General features: G+C 50.6%; 7 protein-coding genes across 7 annotated transcripts; 2 read left to right on the plus strand and 5 right to left on the minus strand.

The window, feature by feature from the left end:
- Nucleotides 1-520: 520 nt before the first annotated feature.
- Nucleotides 521-2,417, plus strand: BP5553_08983 (uncharacterized protein; the record flags this gene model as incomplete). The annotated part of the gene is made up of 2 exons (XM_032017606.1): nucleotides 521-668; nucleotides 724-2,417. 2 exons carry the CDS (start codon nucleotides 521-523, stop codon nucleotides 2,415-2,417), a joined length of 1,842 nt encoding a protein of 613 aa, XP_031866249.1.
- Nucleotides 2,418-2,929: 512 nt separating this feature from the next.
- On the minus strand, nucleotides 2,930-5,334 carry BP5553_08984 (uncharacterized protein; the record flags this gene model as incomplete). The annotated part of the gene is made up of 3 exons (XM_032017607.1): nucleotides 2,930-4,936; nucleotides 5,040-5,093; nucleotides 5,200-5,334. The coding sequence occupies 3 exons, from the start codon at nucleotides 5,332-5,334 to the stop codon at nucleotides 2,930-2,932; spliced, it is 2,196 nt and encodes a 731-aa protein (XP_031866250.1).
- Nucleotides 5,335-7,113: 1,779 nt separating this feature from the next.
- BP5553_08985 (Response regulator) lies at nucleotides 7,114-9,388 on the minus strand (the record flags this gene model as incomplete). Its single annotated transcript, XM_032017608.1, has 7 exons — nucleotides 7,114-7,634; nucleotides 7,688-7,883; nucleotides 7,939-8,817; nucleotides 8,874-9,017; nucleotides 9,095-9,167; nucleotides 9,244-9,260; nucleotides 9,332-9,388. 7 exons carry the CDS (start codon nucleotides 9,386-9,388, stop codon nucleotides 7,114-7,116), a joined length of 1,887 nt encoding a protein of 628 aa, XP_031866251.1.
- Nucleotides 9,389-12,231: 2,843 nt separating this feature from the next.
- On the minus strand, nucleotides 12,232-12,661 carry BP5553_08986 (YggU-like protein; the record flags this gene model as incomplete). The annotated part of the gene is made up of 2 exons (XM_032017609.1): nucleotides 12,232-12,381; nucleotides 12,455-12,661. 2 exons carry the CDS (start codon nucleotides 12,659-12,661, stop codon nucleotides 12,232-12,234), a joined length of 357 nt encoding a protein of 118 aa, XP_031866252.1.
- A 502-nt stretch (nucleotides 12,662-13,163) lies between these two features.
- On the plus strand, nucleotides 13,164-15,012 carry BP5553_08987 (Uncharacterized protein; the record flags this gene model as incomplete). Its single annotated transcript, XM_032017610.1, has 3 exons — nucleotides 13,164-13,260; nucleotides 13,317-13,364; nucleotides 13,415-15,012. The coding sequence occupies 3 exons, from the start codon at nucleotides 13,164-13,166 to the stop codon at nucleotides 15,010-15,012; spliced, it is 1,743 nt and encodes a 580-aa protein (XP_031866253.1).
- Nucleotides 15,013-15,465: 453 nt separating this feature from the next.
- On the minus strand, nucleotides 15,466-16,413 carry BP5553_08988 (Mitochondrial carrier; the record flags this gene model as incomplete). Its single annotated transcript, XM_032017611.1, has 1 exon — nucleotides 15,466-16,413. The coding sequence occupies one exon, from the start codon at nucleotides 16,411-16,413 to the stop codon at nucleotides 15,466-15,468; it is 948 nt and encodes a 315-aa protein (XP_031866254.1).
- A 98-nt stretch (nucleotides 16,414-16,511) lies between these two features.
- BP5553_08989 (Uncharacterized protein) lies at nucleotides 16,512-16,844 on the minus strand (the record flags this gene model as incomplete). The annotated part of the gene is made up of 1 exon (XM_032017612.1): nucleotides 16,512-16,844. One exon carries the CDS (start codon nucleotides 16,842-16,844, stop codon nucleotides 16,512-16,514), a length of 333 nt encoding a protein of 110 aa, XP_031866255.1.
- Between the last annotated feature and the right edge of the window lie 3,368 nt (nucleotides 16,845-20,212).

A 20,212-nucleotide genomic window follows, 5' to 3' on the forward strand; every position in this document is an offset into this window, starting at 1 on the left:
CACAAACGCTGCGCCTCCAGAACATACGCAACTCCACGATCGGAACTCTCCAGAATCTCCATACTTCGTACTCCCAACGCCACGCCTGCCCGGATCAATAGGCCCCTAATACTACCTTGACTGCCTACGTATAATAGCCAAGATGCATTTCTGGTGAATGTCTCAGCAGCACTGCAGCTGTCAGATCTCCAATATCCAGTCTCGATCTAGTGATACTCGCACCGGTTTCAGCATTTAGTGATCCACCGGCCAGAGCAGAGCCACCATCATATTCCTTTCGAGCGAGTCAGCTGGAGAGCACAACACAGCCTTTTTCCGTCTGATGCCTGAGACCACAAGAACAAACACTGCCCTGGGAGCTCAGGAGCGTTACCACATATATTCTGTTTTTTGAGGCCACAGTCTGAAGTTCCGTCGGACTCTGACCTCGTCCTGGCACTGTTCTGCAGTTTTACCTCAACCCTAAAAGCCGCCCGTGTTCCATGATCTATCTTCCAGACACCTTGCCTTTGCTGCTCCGATGGCTTCCTCATCTTCTTTGGTTGAAGCCAACTCTCTCTCTGATATAACGCAGCTTGCTTCGCATCCACCGAAATATCCCCGGAACCCAACAGAGCAGAGGAGGGTACCTTTGACCCTGTATATCGCGCGGGTTCCGGGTAGTCGAGGTAGGTATAGAGACAGGTTCTTACTGTTCGGTCATCAAACTAAGTTCGTATTCAGATATTATTCTCACGCCCCTCAAGCCTCAACTGAAAAATGTTGCCGTACAGGATGTAGCTAGCTCTCTGTACTATCTTCATCTCAATAGCGAGGACGATACTCGGCTGCTTGGGGATGATCAAACGACTGTATGTGACGAGCCAGATCCCCGAGCTGGCACGAGTGATTCTGTACAGAAACCTGTGCCTCGCAAACCTCTTCCCCAGTCAGCCCGAGCATCCCTTGATGTGCCTCAAGCGGATGTTGCATCAAGTCGGACGGACTCGCCTTCAAACCCGTCGAATATTAAGACCGAATCCCCAAACATGATCCGTCCTTTACAAGACTCGGCTCATGTAAACAAGCCTGTCCAGAGGCGGCTTTTAGGCCCTCGCGCGCTGCCCTCTGCACCTTCAATCGAGAGAAAGCCACTCGCCAGGACTGAAGATGGTCTCGTCAAGGCTTCGCAAGACGCCATTTCTAATTCGCGAGCGAGCAACGACACCCTAAGAAACGCCCTGCCTCAAGAACCTGGTTTTAGGAAATCCGAGGACCATCAGCACATTGCCGATACCTTTTCGATAACACTTATCCGCCGAGACCCAGCTTCTGGAGCTCAATGGAATATTGGAAGCATTTCTGGTCACCCTATTAACAACGAGAGTCCCCATCGACCAACTAAATCCCCCGTACGCTCGAAGAAGCCATATTTTGACATATCAGTGGAACTCACCACGCCTGGTTACACTCCTTTTCGGAACTCGCAACCAATCGCTCATCCGTCAAAAGACCTGCCAGTTGTTGGGCAACAGTTATCTACAACTAAAGCCGCCAAAACCGGTCCTAATAGGGCCCAACCGCAAGGCTCCTCGGTTATTCCTTCGAGCTTCCATCGCCAGGTGTTCATGGAGGGGTCTAATTCATGGGGACGTCCTTCCACAAAACACAAGAGAACGCCTTCAGACCTATCGGGCAAACGTGGTAGGGGTTATAGTGGCAGTTCCGCAATCGGATATTCTGACACAATGGGTACCGACCAAGAGGAAGAAGCAGCTGCGCATATGCCTCGACCGAAAGGGTACATATTTTTGAGTCCCTGGGAAGGTCGTTGCAAATTCTCTACTGGCAGCGGCGGCCGGAGTCTACGATGTAGACACACTCTACCAAGCCCAGTATCCGCAATTAACACGGCAGATTCTTCAGCTTCCACACAACCATCGGTACTTCTGAGCGAACTCCGTTTCAACCTCCCTTCGTCCGCCTTATTTGGCTCCTCGAAATCCCCCGAGAGATCCCGGGAGCGAAGCACAGATTTCAAAGGTGCCACTGCCACAAAGTTCAGACATATTAGAAACAAATTATCTTCGGAAATAAGAGAATACCGGGCGTCACATAGCCACCGGCACTCTGACGACGAAGAGGACCCGCCAGCCTTGCCACCAAGACCGAATCTACGATTCACTACGAATTCAAGCGACGAAGCAAACGATGCCCATATCGCGGACAATTTAGACCGGGTTTTGCATGTGGGCGACGAGGAAAATTCACGCCTAGACCTCAGTCTTGGACAAGAAAAGGCCGGAGGGGGGAATAGGGGTAAACGTGCAAAGCTCGGCAAGCTCATCATCCACGATGAGGGTTTCAAGATGCTAGATCTTGTTGTCGCTGCGAATATGGGGATATGGTGGAGCACATGGGATTCTGATCATCGATAGCCGCTGTAGGCGTGCCTCCTTCCCACTCGGACTTTAATTTAATTATCAGCCGCAAGATGGAAACACGAAAATCTCACAATCGTAGATTCCAAAGATCCGGTGTTTACACTTAGAAACGTCCTAAACGAAGGGCAATCCAAATAGAGAAATCAAGTGGGCCATTCACCGATATCCTGACATAAATTCCCCTCTCAGTATGGATGGCATAAAATATGCCTACCTACGGAGATGTCAATGGGAAAATATAGGTGTTTGGTGTCTTTTCGAGGATCTTTCAGTCGCCAACATATCATACCTAGGTGCCTTAGGTACTTATAGTCTCATAGATGAAGGAATGGACGAACGGGCTCGTTTTTTTATCTAGCTCGGAGTGTAACTCTATATAACACTCAACGAGATACGTTTTATCACTCGTCTCCTTAGTTATATCGTAGGATACCCAATGGAACTTGACTTAAGCCCCAACCCCATATATCATAGCTACTTCGAATACATGATATAACCTTGTCACACTAATCACTCTCATCCTCACTCTCGTCGTCCTCCTCACTACCACTCTCCGATTCGGCCTCCCTCAACCAATCAATAAACACCTTGGTCTTCGTCCTAACTCTAGCCATCTCCTCAGCTTCCCCCTCAGCCAGCATCTCGCACTCCTCCCACCACCTCAGGAACGCGTCCTCCTCCAAGACATCCATCTGATACAGCCTTTGACATACAGCAGCAAGGATCATCGCCCCTTGGTTCCTGTGTACAAGGTCCTTCTGCAAACAATGGATGAAATCAATCTGATCCTCCTCCTTGCCCGCACCCACGGCGACGGTCTTGAGGAAGTTCTCGGCGCCGCTCGTCCCAAATGCCGAGGCGGCTGCTTTGCTAGGCTCTAACTTTTCCTGCTCGACGAGTTGCGCGATGCGCTTCGTGAAGGCGACGGCGATGGCGCGGCGGATTTGGTGGTCCGTTGCATCGTTGCTGAGTCTTAGACCCATGAACTCGAGCTTGGCGGAGTCGAAATCCCCGTTTTCTTTCAGGGTGTCGAGTAGGCCGGATACAGCGTCGTGGTGGAAATTCTCATTTGAGGAGCCGGCCTCGCCGTCGTCGGAAATGGAGCCTGCGAAGCTGGAGAGGCGGGAGCGGGAGGTGGTGGGAGATCCGATGGATATGGATGATGTGATGGTTGATATTGACTCGGACGAGATATTCAGGTGGGCAGTCGAGTATATGAACGATTCGTTGGATTCATCCTCGTCCTCGTCATCCTCGTGGAAGAGATAGCCTTTGCCTCCCTCGCCGACTATTTCTGGGTCCGAGGGGACAACCTCTTCCACGTCGTCCTCTATTCGCTTTGCTCGTGTAATTCGGGATTTTTCTTTGACTTCCGTGTTGTCTGATATTCTGACCCCGTACGATATCAGTGTTGCTGGATTGATTTTGCATTGGCTGCCGATAACAGCTTCATGGGCAATGATGGCTCTATGGACAGTGGTTCCATCACCAATAACCACATCATCCCAAATGTACGCGTCCCGGATGGTAACGTTCTTTCCAATGATGCATCTCCGTCCTACGATGCTGTTCGTCAACGTTGACCCATCGCCAATACTGGTATCCCGACCAAGCACCGTCCTCTTTCCGGCTTTGCATGTCCTCGCTAGCATCACTCCGTTTTCTTTGCACAGGCCACCTCGTTCAAACTTGTAGCTTTGGCCCGAGATAAGATTGCTATCTGGGACGAGGGGGTATGTCCACCTCCCAAGCACATCTTTGCTGATGGCCTCGTATGACTGCAGATTGAAGGCGCGGGCCGCGTAATGTTCCTCCACGATCTCGGTATGTATCGTCTTGCCGTTTAACTCGTAATCCTTCAACACACCATGCAGGAAATGCCGCCTGGGAACCTCGTAATCGAAGGACTCCGCCCACAGGGCTAGCACATCAGGGGTGCAGATATCGATGCCACAATCGATCAAATCGGTGCGGATTTCCATCTCAGCATGGTCGGACAGGAGGTCTGGATCGATGTTGAGATACTTGTTTGCTTGTAGGGCATGCATCTCCTCGTAATGTAGACACCGATTCTTCGTCGGATCACAGACGAAGACTGGAGTGACCCCTCCCGATTTCGTCCGGTGCTGCCCCAGCCCGGCGGTTCGCAGTATCATCGTCATGATCGCATTCTTGTCCGCGATCCTCCTCGCGCGATGCGCGGCCAATGCCGCATCTATGGGCAGATTCGAGACCAGATCCCCATGGACAAGCAGGAAATCCCTGGTGATCAGGTCCCGCGCATCCAGGTCGCGCAACGCATCGCCGACGGACCGAGCAGTGCTCTTGACGAGCTCGAGGGACTTGAAGGGTGACGCCGGGGACAAGGGAGGGTACCATTTGGAGGCCTGTATGTACTTTTCTATTTCGGCACTATGAGCGCCGCAGTAGATGTATATGTCGGCCACGCCGGACATGGCCAGGAACTCGAGGGTGTATTCTAAGAGGGGGGTGTTTGCTAAAGGGAGGAGGCACTGGATGAAGAATATTAGCCCGCGGTTCCGCATCAAACTGGCCCTCACTGTAACCCTTCTCCTCCAATGCAGACCTGCAAAACATATAGGATGGCAGTCTTACTTTCGGCTTCTCCTGTGAGAAGGGGCTGAAGTGGCCCTCGAAGTCTGCAAGCACCTATGGCCACGTCAGTCAGGATGTCTCTTTTGTTCTCCGTCACCACCCAGCCGGCCGGCCGTGGCACGAAGGCAAAATAAAATAAATATAAAAGAGGGCAGCATACCACCGCCTGCAACGACTCCTCTCTGTCATCCTCGGGCTTCTTTGCGCCCGCTCCCGCTCCCCTCTTCCCCTTTGAAGCTCCCCTTCCCTTCTCCCCGCCAGCAGCGCCCTTGGCCGATTTATGGGCGTGCGACATTCCGTGGTCGACGCGGGTGTTTGTTCCTGACTCCCTCCCTCTGACCTGACCTGACCCGCAGCCGCCCACCGAAGATAGATCCGAGAAGAGTTTTGCGCCAAGTGCAAAAAACACAAGCAGCTAGCGAGGGGAATCTGCCGTTGAATTGGGGTTGTTGGAGTGCTGGAGAGGTGCTGGCGTGCAAGCTGGTGGTTACTGTATGCAGGTGTATGTATAATGGGTGAGGCGCCGATTCGACTTGACTCAGAATTTAAAGTTTCTTTGGCTTTTGGCTTTTGACGTCGGCGTTGGCGTTGGCTTACTGTACGAGTGCGTGCCTTGTACGTGGGGTGGGGTGGGCTGTCGCGGGGACAACGAGGCTGAAGGGGAATCATAATAATAATGATAATAATAACTCCGTACTGACCTTACGTATAGGTAATAAGGGACTGTACTGTACTGTGCTGTACTGTACCATACCTAGGGAGGGAGGGATGAATGGAGGGATGAATACTTACTTCGTAATGATCGGCGGGCGCCAGGGGCTTTGCTTGTCCAGGTACATGCTCCGTAGGCTCTGGGCTCTGGGCTCCAGGGCGTGCGTAGGGAGTGGTTCGGTGGTTCTAGGGCGTGTGTTCCAGGCTTCCCGAGCCTCGCTCACAGGGACTACTGACGGAGTACGAAAGGAAGACCTTCACAAGGGGGACACTCTCCCTCCAGGCACGTCCAGGCCCTCTCGCCCTCAGGCCCGGAGCCACCAAGCACACCAGATCCAAGCTCCAAGCTCCCAAGAGGTTCACGCTCCTGCGGCCGATGAGGGCCTGGCCTTTCTTGAGTCTCCAGGGTGCTGGCTGCGTACTGTACTTTAACACAACGTCGTCTCTTCTTTTCTTCAAATCCCCTTCTCCTTTCTCCTTTCTCCCTTCTCCCTTCTCCCGCGTTTTACAACTTGGTTGCGCCTGTTCAACTCCCTAAGCCTCGCTGGTGCTGCGAGGCCGCTCGTCGCGCATCGCCGTCCCTTAGCCCACCACGACCAACCCGCCCTCCGCGAGCGAATATCTACAGCTACCTACTACCTTACCTTATCTTACCTACCTAGGTACCTCAAGCACCGACAGTAACATCAACAGACCACACCAGACCTCCCGCAATACGACCAAGTACATCCATCTCCTCTCCTCGGAAAAAATATCGCCCGCCGAACGCAAGGGCGTGCATGATGGGGCCGCTCGAGTACATCTAATCCAATTTTTATTACGCATACGAAGTACTCACACCGTCCACGATTAAAGCCGATCATCAATCTTCTATCGAATAGCACATAGATAAGGTATAGGTAAGGTAAGGTAGGTATTTATTTTACCGCCAGCGCCAACCACCCAGCGCCAACCACCCAGCGCCAACCACCCAGCCCAGCCCAGCCCAGTCCAAGCAAGCCCCCGCCTGCTTCGATAATGCAATACACGCAGAATACCTACCCACCCCGCCATCCGGCTGGCCCTCCCATGATGGATGGATTGCCTCACACGCCCCGCTGAGGAGGCTCGATACAGTAGATGATGCGTCCCATCTGCGCTAGACTCGGGCATCATACGCGTCCCAAGGCCCTCCCCAACCCTCCCCCCCGCATCGAAACACATAATAAGAACAACAGCTCGGGCCAAAAACATATGCTCTCTAATAAATACACATAGGCTAGCTACAACCCCAGCCAAGGAGACATTTTTGGGTGAGGGATGGATGCGGGTGCGGATGCAGATGCAGATGCGGATGTAGAAAGTTGTAGCACGGCTATGCTTGTTATTGCTGGTAACCCGGCTGGCCAGGAGGATACATCCTCTGCCGCTTCTCGGGATTGTCATCGACCACCCCGCCTGCGACATCTGAGATCACCCTGCGGTGCGGAGGCCCCCGGGGCGGTCCCAATGGCGTATTTGGAGGCGCTGGATATCCCGGCTGAGGATGAGGTGGTGCGGAAGCCATCGCATAGGGATGACCCTGGGCAGGTTGTTGCATACTCCACGCCGCCGGGTTCCCTACCGGCGATTGACCGGGAATTTGATGCGGTGAGTGCCAGGGCCCAGCCGTGGCGGGGGACTTGCCTGGCGGGGTGTCGTCCTTCAGAGTCTGCGCCGCGGAGAGTTGGCCCATATTGAGGCCGAGAGGTGGGTGTGGCTGGTTGGGCGCTGGAAAAGCTGCCGGATGTGGCATTTGTGTCGACCCCGGGAACGGTGCAGTCTTTAAAAATGACTGCAGATGCTTAGTGAGCGCCTTGAGCATACCCTCCTTGGTAAAAGGTTTTGGTAAGACGTCGTTCATCCCTATTTGCTGTTAGCAAGGTGATATGTATAGGCTGGTATGGCACGGAACGGACCGTAGCGGAAGTACATGTCAATATCATCAGCCCTGATATTCGAAGTCATGGCAATTATAGGAATATCAGGCCGCGAGTCCCGTATGCAAACAGTCGCCGAAACGCCGTCTAGATTAGGCATGATAATATCCATGAAGATCAGATGGAACCTATCCGGGAAATTGTTAATCTTGGTCACCGCGTCGAGCCCGTCAGTCTGTGTCATCTATTAGCATCGACCCAAACCCCACAAAGGACAACTCGAGACCTACGGCAATTTCGACGCCACACTCAAACGACTGCAAGAACTTGGCCCCGATCTTGGCACACATTTTATCATCCTCCACAAGCAGTACACACGGCTTGTTAATTCCCCATACCGGTTCCGTGCCGCCTTTCTTCCCACTTGCAATCGGGTTACCTTCCTGGACTATCTCTGGCAGCGGGTTTACAGGTATCATTCCACCCGGGGGCAGGGAATAAGGGATATTGTGAATATGTTCACTCTTGATCGGATCGATGCCGTTGGTATGGCCCACCGGGTAAACCATGTTATCCAGGTCATTTCCGACTGGGTAACCTATGTGGGTGGGAGTAGCGGCCGATGGAGGCGCCATGCCAGAACCCCCAGGGTCAGTAGGGGGCGTCGAATATTCGAATCGGAAGTGATAGTTGTGTGCTAGTTGTTCGAGCTCCTTATTTGGTAGATTTTCGGTCGAAAACTCATCCAGCAATTCCGAGGCTTGTTGCAAAGGAGATGCTAGGCGGTCGTCCGGTACACCGTCGGTTGGTATGACATTCCCAGATCCCATTACGCCCATCCGGTTGTTGCGTCTCTCGCCGTCGACGCTGTGCAAGAATCCCATCATTTGGTGCATGGCCCCATCGTGATTCTTAATAAATTTCTGTAGTTGGACAACCTGCTGTAATAATACAACGTGACTTTGAGCTAGATCTTGGTATCTCTCTGACATGTGCTGTAATTGTTGTTGAGTTGCCATCAGCTGGCTGTTGATGAGCTCTATCTGTTGGGATGGGTACTGATCCTCCATGGTCTGGACAGGCTTCCGCGGCGCCGGTGCCTTTCTTCTGATGTTATCCAGCGAATCCTTCTTATTTGCCTGGAACTCGGGGTGCTTGAACTCCCATGCCTGATTGCCCATTAGTTTATGATAGTGATGCTGCGGCGCGTGGTGGTGGTACTGACATTGGGGCCATAGGGCGATGGGGCATGGTCCTCATTGTTCTGTCTAACTTTGTGGAAGTCATACTTGTTCAACTGTCGGACGAAACTCGCAAAGTTGCTATGCTTGAAATGCTTGGGGAGGATGGTCTTGGTAAACTTCTCGTTCTACAATGGCGGTCAACATCAGTATCTCCTTGCCCATTTTTCAAGGATTCGCGTCAAGATTCTTCATCTTGTCATACCTCCAGGACGACAAAACTATCACCGCTTTCCCCCCACCGTACAATCGACTCATATGAGGGATCCTCGAGCATTCTATACACCAGCATGTTAGCCGCATGTCGCATTCGAGGATCGGTACAAGGCGCGGGTTGTGGTGGTGGCAACTCACTTATACAGTTTGCGAACCTGCGATGCGATGCGATTAGATACAGTCATGCAGATTGGGCCAGCCCAGCAGAGCAGAGCAGAGAACTCACAAAGTCGCTCGAATTGTTGGCTGGGGAGCCTCCCACATCTCCGGTTTTCTCCATCATTACTACGCTCAGAGCGACGGGGGCTCTCTCGCAATCGATACTCGCGACTATATCTCGTCCCAAGCATGCGGCGGCCTTCGCACAGGCGGGTCACGTCGAGGGGAACAAGGGCGACAGGCACTGGGGGGGGAAAGCTCTCAAGCGCACCACCAGCCAACCACCGGAGGATTATTCGCTGTTTCTTCGAGCACCCAGCGATCGCGATACAGGTCTGGCGGAGGGGAGTGAGATGGAGGACAGACAGCACACGGTGCGGTGGATCTTGCGGGCGCGGCTGCGGATCCTATCCTCTGCGTCGGCGTCTGGTTCAAGGATATCGACATACGCGGCGGCTGGCGAGAAAGGGTACATGTGCGAGTAGTACCAGGTAAGGAGCGGAGGGGCGAGGTGACATTACTCCGTACACTACATGTGCTGTTTGATGGGGGGGGGAGTAGGAGGGAGTATGGTGGTGTAGTAGCAGCTTGGGACCTTGGGTACAGACTACTCCAGTAGCTGGATATTGGGATGTACTTGGTATGCTGCTAGGGACTGCTAGGTAGTGGGGATGTTGACGAGACTACAGGATGATACAGGATCGCTACTTGCTACCGGGGACACTGACAGTCGGCTCCAGTGGTAGCTTTGTGCTAGAGAGCATAGCATCGGGCGCACAAGTCAGTGGTTCAAGCTGGCTCAAGCTGGCTCAATTAAATTCTGGTTCAACGCTCCGATCAAGATCAAGCAGGCCGGGGCACAAGGCGAATCACAGCGCCTGCGGACGCCCAACGCCGCCACTGGAATACACTCGGTTTCCACCGTGCAGGCGACACTGCAGAGTGCAGAGTGCAGATGGGAGGAGGCATGAAGAAGCCCCACGGACTTTACGGTAGATGAGGACGGACTACGAAGTACCCAAGTTCCCAGTACTGTACGAAAGTACTCGAGTCTCGAGGCCATATTTACCTACTGTACCTTAGTTATATTATATTATGGGCGATTCGATTCGTTCCGAGCACGGGAGGCGGCGACGGCTGCGAGTCCCCTCGTCCACAGCGTGCCAGGACTCAGGAGATGAGAAGAGCGTTGGCATCCAATCCATGGTCCATTGCTGGCTGCTCTGCCCTTCGAGTCCTGCTGGTCCTCTGGTCGTCTGCTAATCAATTACAGTATTGTTTTCCCGGGCTTCGGCTTCGGCTTCAGCTTTCTGGTGGCACGCTGGCAGGCTGGCAAGGCAGAGGACATCAGGGATTCAGGGAGCGGCTTGAACAAGACAACAGGGTTCGTCTATGTGGCAATGATCCCCACGTCCGCTTTTCGCTTTCGATCACTGTCACAGGTTTATCACAGGGGGCGCGCCATTATTGACAATCTTGAATCGTCGCCAGCAAGAAAAAAAGAAAAGGAAAAAAGGAATTGTTGTTGTTGTTGTTGTTGTTGTTTGATCTCAGGGGCGCCAGGCGCAAAAAAAGGGTGTCCCATCGCCCATTGTTCGTCGTCAACTCACCCAGGCTACTTGAAGGGGACCACTGCACTTCGTGCTCTACACTTTGTCCAGCGCAGCAAAGCAAAGCAAAGCAAAGCACAGCAAAAGCACAGCACATTCTTCTCGCTGACTCGCGGATCAAAGCGTGTGCTGTGAGAGTGGCTCGAGTGGATAGCAGTTTGATCTTCTCCCCAATCCGCAATCCGCAACCCACAATCGTAACCACATTATTGCCACAGCCGCAACCGAGTCGCCAGAATCGGTGTTGGCATTATTGTCCCATGTTCAAAGCACCTGGATTATGACGCACGATCACCGCTCAGGACTCAGGAGGTGGCCCGCCGCATCGAACTTCCGGTTGGCTTGGTTTTCATCCGGGGTCTTCTCCCTGCTCTTCATCTGCTCTTCTCCGGCCAATTTTGGCTCTCCAGCTCGCAAGGCCAGCGAAGCGGCGAAGGGGCACAGAGTTGAGGTCTCTCCCGCCTCTTTGTTCACCGTCCGCTTTTAAAACCCTCGACTAACTTAGCTACAATCCTCATTTGCTTTCAACGGCGGGGCATATACGAGTTTCCTTTACTAACTAGTCCCTGGAACGGCAACACCAGCGCCCATGTGCACTCTCAAAAGGATAATTTTGGCATCACGGCCCTGCATCACATCTCCACATCGCTCCCGCCCGCTTTGATTCCAAGGATAACGGAAGTATAAATCTGGCGACTCGGGCGTGACAAGTAAAAAGTCTAACTCGAGTGTCTTTCCATTGTCATGTCACGGATGCAGTGGTGCTACCGAGCCCATCATCACCTGCGGCCATCATGAATTATTACTTCGTACATTGTTTTGGCCCCTTTAAAATTCCCATCTCTCAAATTTTCAAATATGGTCTGCATCTGACGTAATTAAAGTTAGTCCCGGTTAAATCCTTTGCGTTTCGGTGAGATCAGATATATTGCACTTGTTGAGATGGTCTTTTATTTATAAAAAGCTTCTTTTTACGGTACACGACCCTGCCTGCACACATGATTATCTGCACTTCCTTTCTCGCACTGTTGGAATGCTCACCGATATTTCTCGAGGGTCAGGTGGTATGTATATATTCATTCTTATGCTTGGTTTGCATGTGGTATCTGCAGAATCAAGGTGGTAAAAGTGCCAGGTTTCCGGTAAGTGTAGAGTAGTTTCAATACCCCCCAACGCTTCGTTTCACGTAGTTTCTCCGTGGGGGCTAGTAGAAGCCATTAGTCACACATCATGATTGAAGAATTGATTACATTCCAACAAAATCCCAGGTCAAGTGGAGATTAAGCGCTGAGCAATCCGGGGCACTGCTCGATGACTTCACTTAGAAACCACAAATGGCATGTGTTAAATAGACGTATTATTCAACAGCATTTAGTAGCTGGTCTCGAATACCGGAGATACACTTCTGTTCATCCCCCTTAACATCAATGCCACTGATAGCAATTGTCTTGTCCCTGGACTTCAATCCTCGAACGACCTCCACATCAGACTTGGGACATTTAAGAACCTACAAAGACCATCAACCATCAACAACCATCGCCCTTGTCTCACCTAAGTTCAGCACATGAATGGAGGCTTACATCACTGAAGACTTCCCTCACAGCCTTGTTAGCCTCGCCCTCGCGCGCCTGAGCCGATACGCAGACTTCGATGATGTCTTCGGATACGGAAATGATGCCCTCTCGTTGCTTGCTCGCACCTGGCTTGACGTGACATTGCAAGTAGATGTATCCTAATGCGGATTTCGAAGATGAAGCCACATGGCGAATTGCTGGGAGAGAATTCATGTTTATGAGCTGCTGAAGCAGATTGGGCGGGATGTCGGGAGGTATATGGATGAGTAACTTTGGTACCTAAGGTAGGCAGGTAGTTGTATGTACTCGTGATAATGCGTTTCTCAAGGAATCTGGATATTCTAAAGCCGCTCCTCTCTAGAATAGGCTCTCGCATCCCTCGATCAATCATGCAAGTTGGAGACCGGCAGCTGGGAAGTTACAGCGCATTATATATATACCATTACACATTACTTCACATTAATACTACACATTATTACACATGAGTTACTCGAGCGTGTCGCGTACCCGGAATCCGCACTGCTATAGCGCCTTCGCGATCTCTGGGCGAAGCGGACCCAGCGCGAGGCTGGCCGCCGCCGATTTATCGCTTCGTTTCTGCTCTCGAGTGTGTTTGGGGCCAACTTTTATTACCCTTTCGACCCGCTGCGCCACAACTAACAGTTCATCTGCATTCGAAGCACTCCGCGCAGAAGTACGTAGCTTCCAGAGCAGAATGGCTGGCCGCGCAAATGGGGCCGGCAATGCCAACGGTGCCCAGTACACCGTCACCCGGTTGAGTCGCTGGTCTGTCGCAGATAAGCAGCTCCCTCGTAAGGCTTGACCATGGAGAAAACCTTCGAGGACAGTCGAGACTAACACCGTATAGCTGTGGATAAGATTAAGGCTCTGCATGTTTACGATTTTGACAATACACGTAAGACGGTATTCTAGAACGGCCTCGGATACCTGCTAACATCGTCATAGTCTTCAACAGCCCCTTGCCCAATCCGAAGTTATGGAACGGACCGACAATTGGTTTTTTGCAGACCCAGGATACGTTTGCGGGTGGCGGATGGTGGCACGATGCCAGAATCCTCGCGGCCACTGGTGAGGGTATTGAAAAGGAAGAGCCTCGTGCATGGGATGGCTGGTGGAATGAGCGGATCGTTGAGCTTATCAGGCTTAGCATGGAGCAAAAAGATGCCCTGACGGTCCTTCTGACCGGCCGCTCTGAACATGGCTTCGCAGAATTGATCAAGAGGATGGTTGGAAGCAAGAAACTCGATATGGACTTGATCACCCTAAAACCTCTGATCGGACCGGACCATGAGCGTTTCTCGAACACAATGGGTTTTAAACAGGCATTTCTGCAAAACCTCATGGAGACGTACAAATACGCCGACGAAATTAGGGTTTATGAGGATCGGGTTCGCCACGTCAAAATGTTCAGAGACTTCTTCACGGAATATAACAGGCGGCAGAACGGCATTGGAGGATCACCGACTCGGGGACCACTCCTTGCCGAAGTCGTCCAAGTTGCAGATGGTGCTACCCAGCTTGATCCTATTGTAGAAACTGCTGAGCTGCAGCGCTTGATCAATGATCACAACGCAATGGTTACCAAGGCCCGGCGAGGCACACGTCTTCAAATCAAGAAGACAGTTTTCTATACTGGATATTTGATCGAACCCACTGACACCCAGAAGCTACTTACACTAGCTCAGCTCCCACCAACCATGCCAGATAACGAGATGAAATTTCTTGCAAACAATGTCCTCATCACCCCTCGACCTTGCCCGGACAGCATATTAGAGAAAGTCGGTGGCATGGGCAGTAAAACAACCTGGGAGGTAACTGGTACGGCTGTTTTCGAAAACAAGATCTGGGCAGCGTCTGTCCGAACTGTCCCAGAGTCCAAGAAGTGCTATACGGAAAACCCCGAACCAATCGTGGTCCTCGCTCTACGAAAGGGTGCTCGGCCCATCGACGCAGGTAAGATCCAGAATTGGCAGCCTGTCCCATCAGAGAAACAATTTGTGTTTGAGAGTACGGTGGGTGAGAAGGTCTTGCTTCGTATCGAAGAAGAGAATCTCACCGAGAACGAGTACGAGAGCTTATTTCCCAATAAGGCTTTGAAGCGCAAGCATGATGATGAAGGGAGGTCATCCGGTGGCTTTTATGGCAATGGACAGGGCCAAGGAGGTGGCAGAGGCGGGTCCTACCAGAAAGAGAATTATGGCGGCCGAGGAGGAAGGGGAAATCATCGTGGTAATGGGCCTCAACGAGGTGGCCATCGGGGCAACAACCGTGGCGGTGGACGAGGCAGAGGCCGTGGAGGCGGTTATGGCTACCGGTCGCTCGACGATGTGGGCGAAAAGCCCAGTGGCACAGGCACCCCGCCCTATAATGCTGCCGTGGCATACGAGGATTTCCCCCCGCTTCAGAAGCAGTATCAGACGCCTCAGCAACTGGTTCAGCAGCAGTTTCAGCAGTATGAACAGTATCAGCAATCGATGCAGACGAAAGGCGGTAATAATAACGGAGGCGGAAAACAGGGTGGCGGAGAGTTGCAATACTCTTGATACAGGAGAATATCCATGTGTACAATTACAGGCATGTTTTGTGACCAGGGTCTTGCATGATAGGAGTTGGTGGATACTGCCTTGTCTCCAGCTTGCTGGGTGACATGGTTTGCGGGTGGGCTGGCGTATTAATACCTACCAGAGAACCGTTCCGGTATATTTATTATTCCCAAACCAGTTTTGGCGGATGGGTGGACAGATAAAGTCTATCTCTAGTTGTTATCTAGCCCATCGTTTGTGCATGGGAAGACGTAGGCAATACCCAACATTATGGGTGTTTGTGCTATGATTGTTGCAACTACAATAGCTGAGCAAAAAAATACAAAGCAACCTCGATATTAGTTCCAAAACATATGAATCCTGGGTATTTTTAATCCGATTGTCAAAATGGAAATCAAGGTAGATGAATGATTCTATAGCTCTATCTTTCTATATGTCTACTCTAAAATCTACCTATGTGGGTATACCTATGCTCTCGCTCTTACTCTTTCTCACAGGATCAAGCTCCCGCATAATCCACTCATATACAGCCCATTGCGCGGCATTCACAATGAAAGCCCTGACACTACAAATCGCCAGGCCCTTGAAAAACACATTCACGCCTTCTGTTCTATATGCATTCCGCGCAACTTCCATAGCGCCTAATCGTCTCTGCCCAAGCAGAGACGTCCGCTCTCCACCGTCACCCGGTCCGAGGATTTGGGTTTGTACACGCGTCTTTATAACATCGAGGGGGAAGATGCTGGCCCATGTGACAATACCCGCTAACCCACCACATAAGAGGACCTTTGCTGCTTCTTTCTGACCGTTGCCCGTCGTTGCTGCATCTTGATCCATTCGAGACATCATGAACCGTGTGCTAATTTCATAGGACCAGAAATAAAAGCCATAGCCGACGCTATCTCTCAACGCTGTGACAACGCCGCCAAAATACAGGCCGCGAATCCCTTCTGTCCGCAGAATATCTTTGGCGATTCGCAAGCTAGATGCTGCTGTCGCCGATGAAGAGACCTGAGCTCGGCATTTTATGAGTTCCGTGGGGGTGCTGACGGCCCATGTTGCGAGCCCGCCGACTGCTCCTGCTATCCAGGTTGTCCAGAGATTCGGCGTCCCTCCAGTCTGCTTGTTTGTATTGAGGAGGTCCGAGGTGCGATTGTAAGTTACAAATAGCAAGGCGTTCAAAGCTCCGTATCCAAGGATGGGCGCAGTGGCTCCGCGAATGAGGGTTCCGGCCGAGGAGAATTGCGAAGCGTATGTTGAGGGAGAAGAGGCGCCTGTGACAGAAGCACTTGCGACAGAGGAGCTGCCGGCTTGTAAACGTACTTTGATTATATCCAAGGGGTTGCCGATGAGGATTCCAGCCGCGCCGCTAATGTAGCCTGCTATGAAATCGGCCGACATTGTTCGGTATGAGTGGAATGGAGTGCTTGTTGATTATCGTTGTTTCATTGTCACATGGTAGGATATACGGCCAATTCTCCAAGAAACTTGGGTCTCACTCAGGTCGTTTCTTCAATTGTACCTCGTCCCCACGCCCTCGATTGCAAAGGACGAGTAACCACGGGATCAGTATAGTCTCTGATAGCGTTTTTCGCGGACGTGATTTGAGTTAATAGCCCGACGAAGACAACTCCCCAGCCAAGACCAGCTCTCAGAGTCCGCGGGAGGAACGATATGGCCCTCGACGAGGCGGGCAAGACGTCCCAGGCGGCTTGCGTCCTTCTGATATACTGATAGTGCAAGACCTGGAGTCCAAATGCGCTCATCAAAATCGGAGTTTGGCTCTGGGCGACGAAATGATCCACGGCGGTGGGCGGCGGAGGCGGGGCCATTGGGGTTATGGTTAATTGGCTTTATTGGTGGGGGGCAGCTGCTCGAGTACAGTATCGGTCGGTGTAGGGATGTGTCGAGGGAGAATGCGTGTGTACAAGTATTGACTACAAAGTATAAATCGAAGTTGTAGAAGTTGGGGGTTGTCGCAGTGACATGCGCAATTGGGCTTTCAAGCACTATTATTATAAAAAAATGAGCGGCAATGGTAGTGACAGTGACGTGTGAGGCGGTAATGGCTTTATAGCAAGAAAATTTTATTTATTATTTGATTGACCCTCGGGCATTACCGGTACTGGGCATTATCTTCGGGCCCAGGAACACTTGGACACTTTTAATTCTTAGAGTAATCTGCGGCGAAACCGATTCGACGTCGCTTCCAACGCGGTTAGTAATCATCGCCGCTCTACTTGGGCGATACTCACCCTCGCCTCACCCTCTGCTCAGATTAAAGAGTGATCTGCACCAGGAAAAGCACTAGCCTATTCAATAGGAACTAAACATTCCACATTGACGATTCTAGAAACCTAGCAGTGCCTCTTGTGCGTCTAAATTTTAATAGAAGTCTAGAACCAAAATGCTATGCACGCCATTTCCATCTACGCCAGTGTTGGGGAGCCGGATTTTACTCCGTTCTCAACGCACTTAAGGACCCAATTCGGCCCCTTATTCGCTCCTCACCCGAAACTAATTTTGGATTCGGAGTACTACAATTGCAAGTATGTTGGTATAAAACACTGCACCTCGAAGTAATTACATATAAAGTATAATATCTTAACGTTACACTTAGTACACACTATGTTACTGCGCTAAGCTACATCCTTCCCGCCGGATTTGCCAAAGTGACGCAGGATCGATGACTTGGCAGGGCAGTTCCAGATGATAGATTGCATCTCCGTGAGACTTTATGACCCCTTGAATACACTCCTTTATTTGAAGTTTAGAAAAAGGCAGTTTCGAGGCAGCGAGTTGCCATGACTTGACCACAATAGGACTCAGCTCTAGATGCCACGTTCCACGCCAAGTGACCGAGACACTGTCTCTGTCGATACGATATATGAACGCGCAGGCATGTGCCTTTCCACTATTCCAAAGCACAAATGTGTGTAGCTTGGGCATCTTCTGTACAAGGTCCCCGGCTCGGTATAGCAAAGCCTCAATCTGCTTGCGCTTTCCCCCATCGTCCTGGAGGAGCTGCGACGTGAGCGCCAGAGATTGCAGATGTGACCAGCTCCACGTCGACTGTCAGTGTCGAAGGAGTTCTTCGGCATTGACCATGAAGGAGATAGCAAGGTGTTGTAAGTCAAGACTTTTAGATGCGAAAACAGCATCAAGCCCTTCGCTAGGATCAACCAAATTGTGCCAGGGTATGTGGGCTGGCCGCTTTGGAAATGGATTATAAAATTTATAGGAGTCTTCAAATAATGTTAATCTTTTAAGAGTATCTGGAAGATCATTTCGCATTACAAAAGAAAGACCTATCTCTAAGTATTAGCCGTAGATGATCAGGATGTATTCAACATGGTGAGAAGATGAAATTCGAAATTCCTGCTACAGGCATGGGTGCGTACCTCGATTATGAAATTCTGTATTCGTAACTTCATATGGCGCCCACGGCTCATAAGATATATGCTCTAGACGATCAAGTCTGCTGAGTAGCGGGCCCAATCCCGATGGAAAAATACAACGGCGAAGTTGTCGACGGATAATGAGGCAGGTGACTGCTTTAACTCGAGGCAGCGTTTCGTGGAACACTAACTCAATAGGTCGGAAGAGTCGTAGCATAGCTGACCTTGGAGGAGCTTTAACCTGTTGACCATGCATCCAGCCATGCTGCAGGTCATGGTACAGAATCCTAGTCCTCCACGCATCCGGCATTGCGTCCCTATCATACTCGACATCATCGGAGGACAAGTATAAGTTCTTGAACCAATGTTCGCAGTCGCTAGGAGAGTATACATGGATCTCCAATGCCAAGTTATGCGCTGGTCTCCAAGTACTGAGAATAGAAAAAAGCTTCCATATCCCTTTACTGACAATAGAGCTGATCTTAACCGATGGTGAACTTCGCTTTGAGCAACATGTGGAAGTGTATCGTGGTAATACAACATCGAGACAGAGGTGGTGAATAATCTCTCTCTTTTGTGGCGAAACGATATATTCGAAATCATCGAGACAAGAGACTCGCAGCCATCTTGTAGAAATTAACTTTCTCTAAAATGCACTGCCATTCTCTGCATACGGACGCAAGAGAAGCCCAGCCAGGATATTTCTGGTATACGATTATCGACAAGATCTCGAGGCGAATTTCTGCGGGTAGAGATATCCATGCTAAGGCTTCTTCTGGCCTTATTTGGCTGTAGATTGTCATTCTGCGGCGTTGAAAAGAGAAATAGCAGGCAGCAGACACAAAAACTAGCGTCGGAAGGGGCTAAGGATTGTTTTATATAGCAGTCAAGAAAGACCGTATCTCTGAAAAGAGTGCTCGTGCCTGCTAGAAGTTGGTCAGGGATATATATATATATATCCATTCTTTTATGTTCGTGCAAGCTCGTGGCAGAAAAAGTTTGATGCTACCTAACCGGGTTACAGCTCGGATAGAGTAGAAGGTAACCAAGTCAACTTATGTTAGTTCGAAATAATATGACATCTTTCCTGAATCATGTAACCAAGCTCCGCTTCCTATTAAGGCATAGCTCCTTACATAGAAACTATTCCCAATTGTCATACCCAAGTGAGCCTAGTAGATAGAGTATTTAAGACTATTATAATCCTAAGTATAGCGCATTCTTGGGCGAATTTAGTACAAACCTCTTTTCGGTAGAAAATCAGGCACCTACAGCTATCACCTATATATATCTCCGATATCGAGCTTCTATACTATTTCTATATACTAATCTAGAGAGCGTAGATATCTTAATTTCAGTTAGATATTTATACGACTTAAATACCTCAATTCTAGTGAGATATTCATATAACTTGAATACCTTAAATCTAGTGAGATATTTATACCACCTAAATACCTCAATTCTAGTGAGATATTCGCGTAACTTGAATACCTCTATTTTAGTAAGATACTTACACGATAACAGATTTATATCTAGGTAATAGCCGTTGGGCCTTATAATACTAGCGAAAAGGGGTTTGCACCAAAGTCGCCCAAGAATACGCCATACCTAAGGCTCGAGAAAATAAAGAAAGCGACACGAGGGCAGATAAAAAGCGGTGAGTTGATCTGATATGCAAAACGCAACCCCTCGAAAAACAGAGGTTCAAACCTCAAGTTCTTGTGGTATTTGCTTTAGTATCGATCGACATATAGGCAGACTCTATCGACATTAAAGGCGCTTGGTCAGGTTGCACCCGGCAG

This window comes from Venustampulla echinocandica (assembly GCF_003357145.1).
Source record: "Venustampulla echinocandica strain BP 5553 chromosome Unknown scaffold_9, whole genome shotgun sequence".
Taxonomy (NCBI): domain Eukaryota; kingdom Fungi; phylum Ascomycota; class Leotiomycetes; order Helotiales; family Pleuroascaceae; genus Venustampulla; species Venustampulla echinocandica.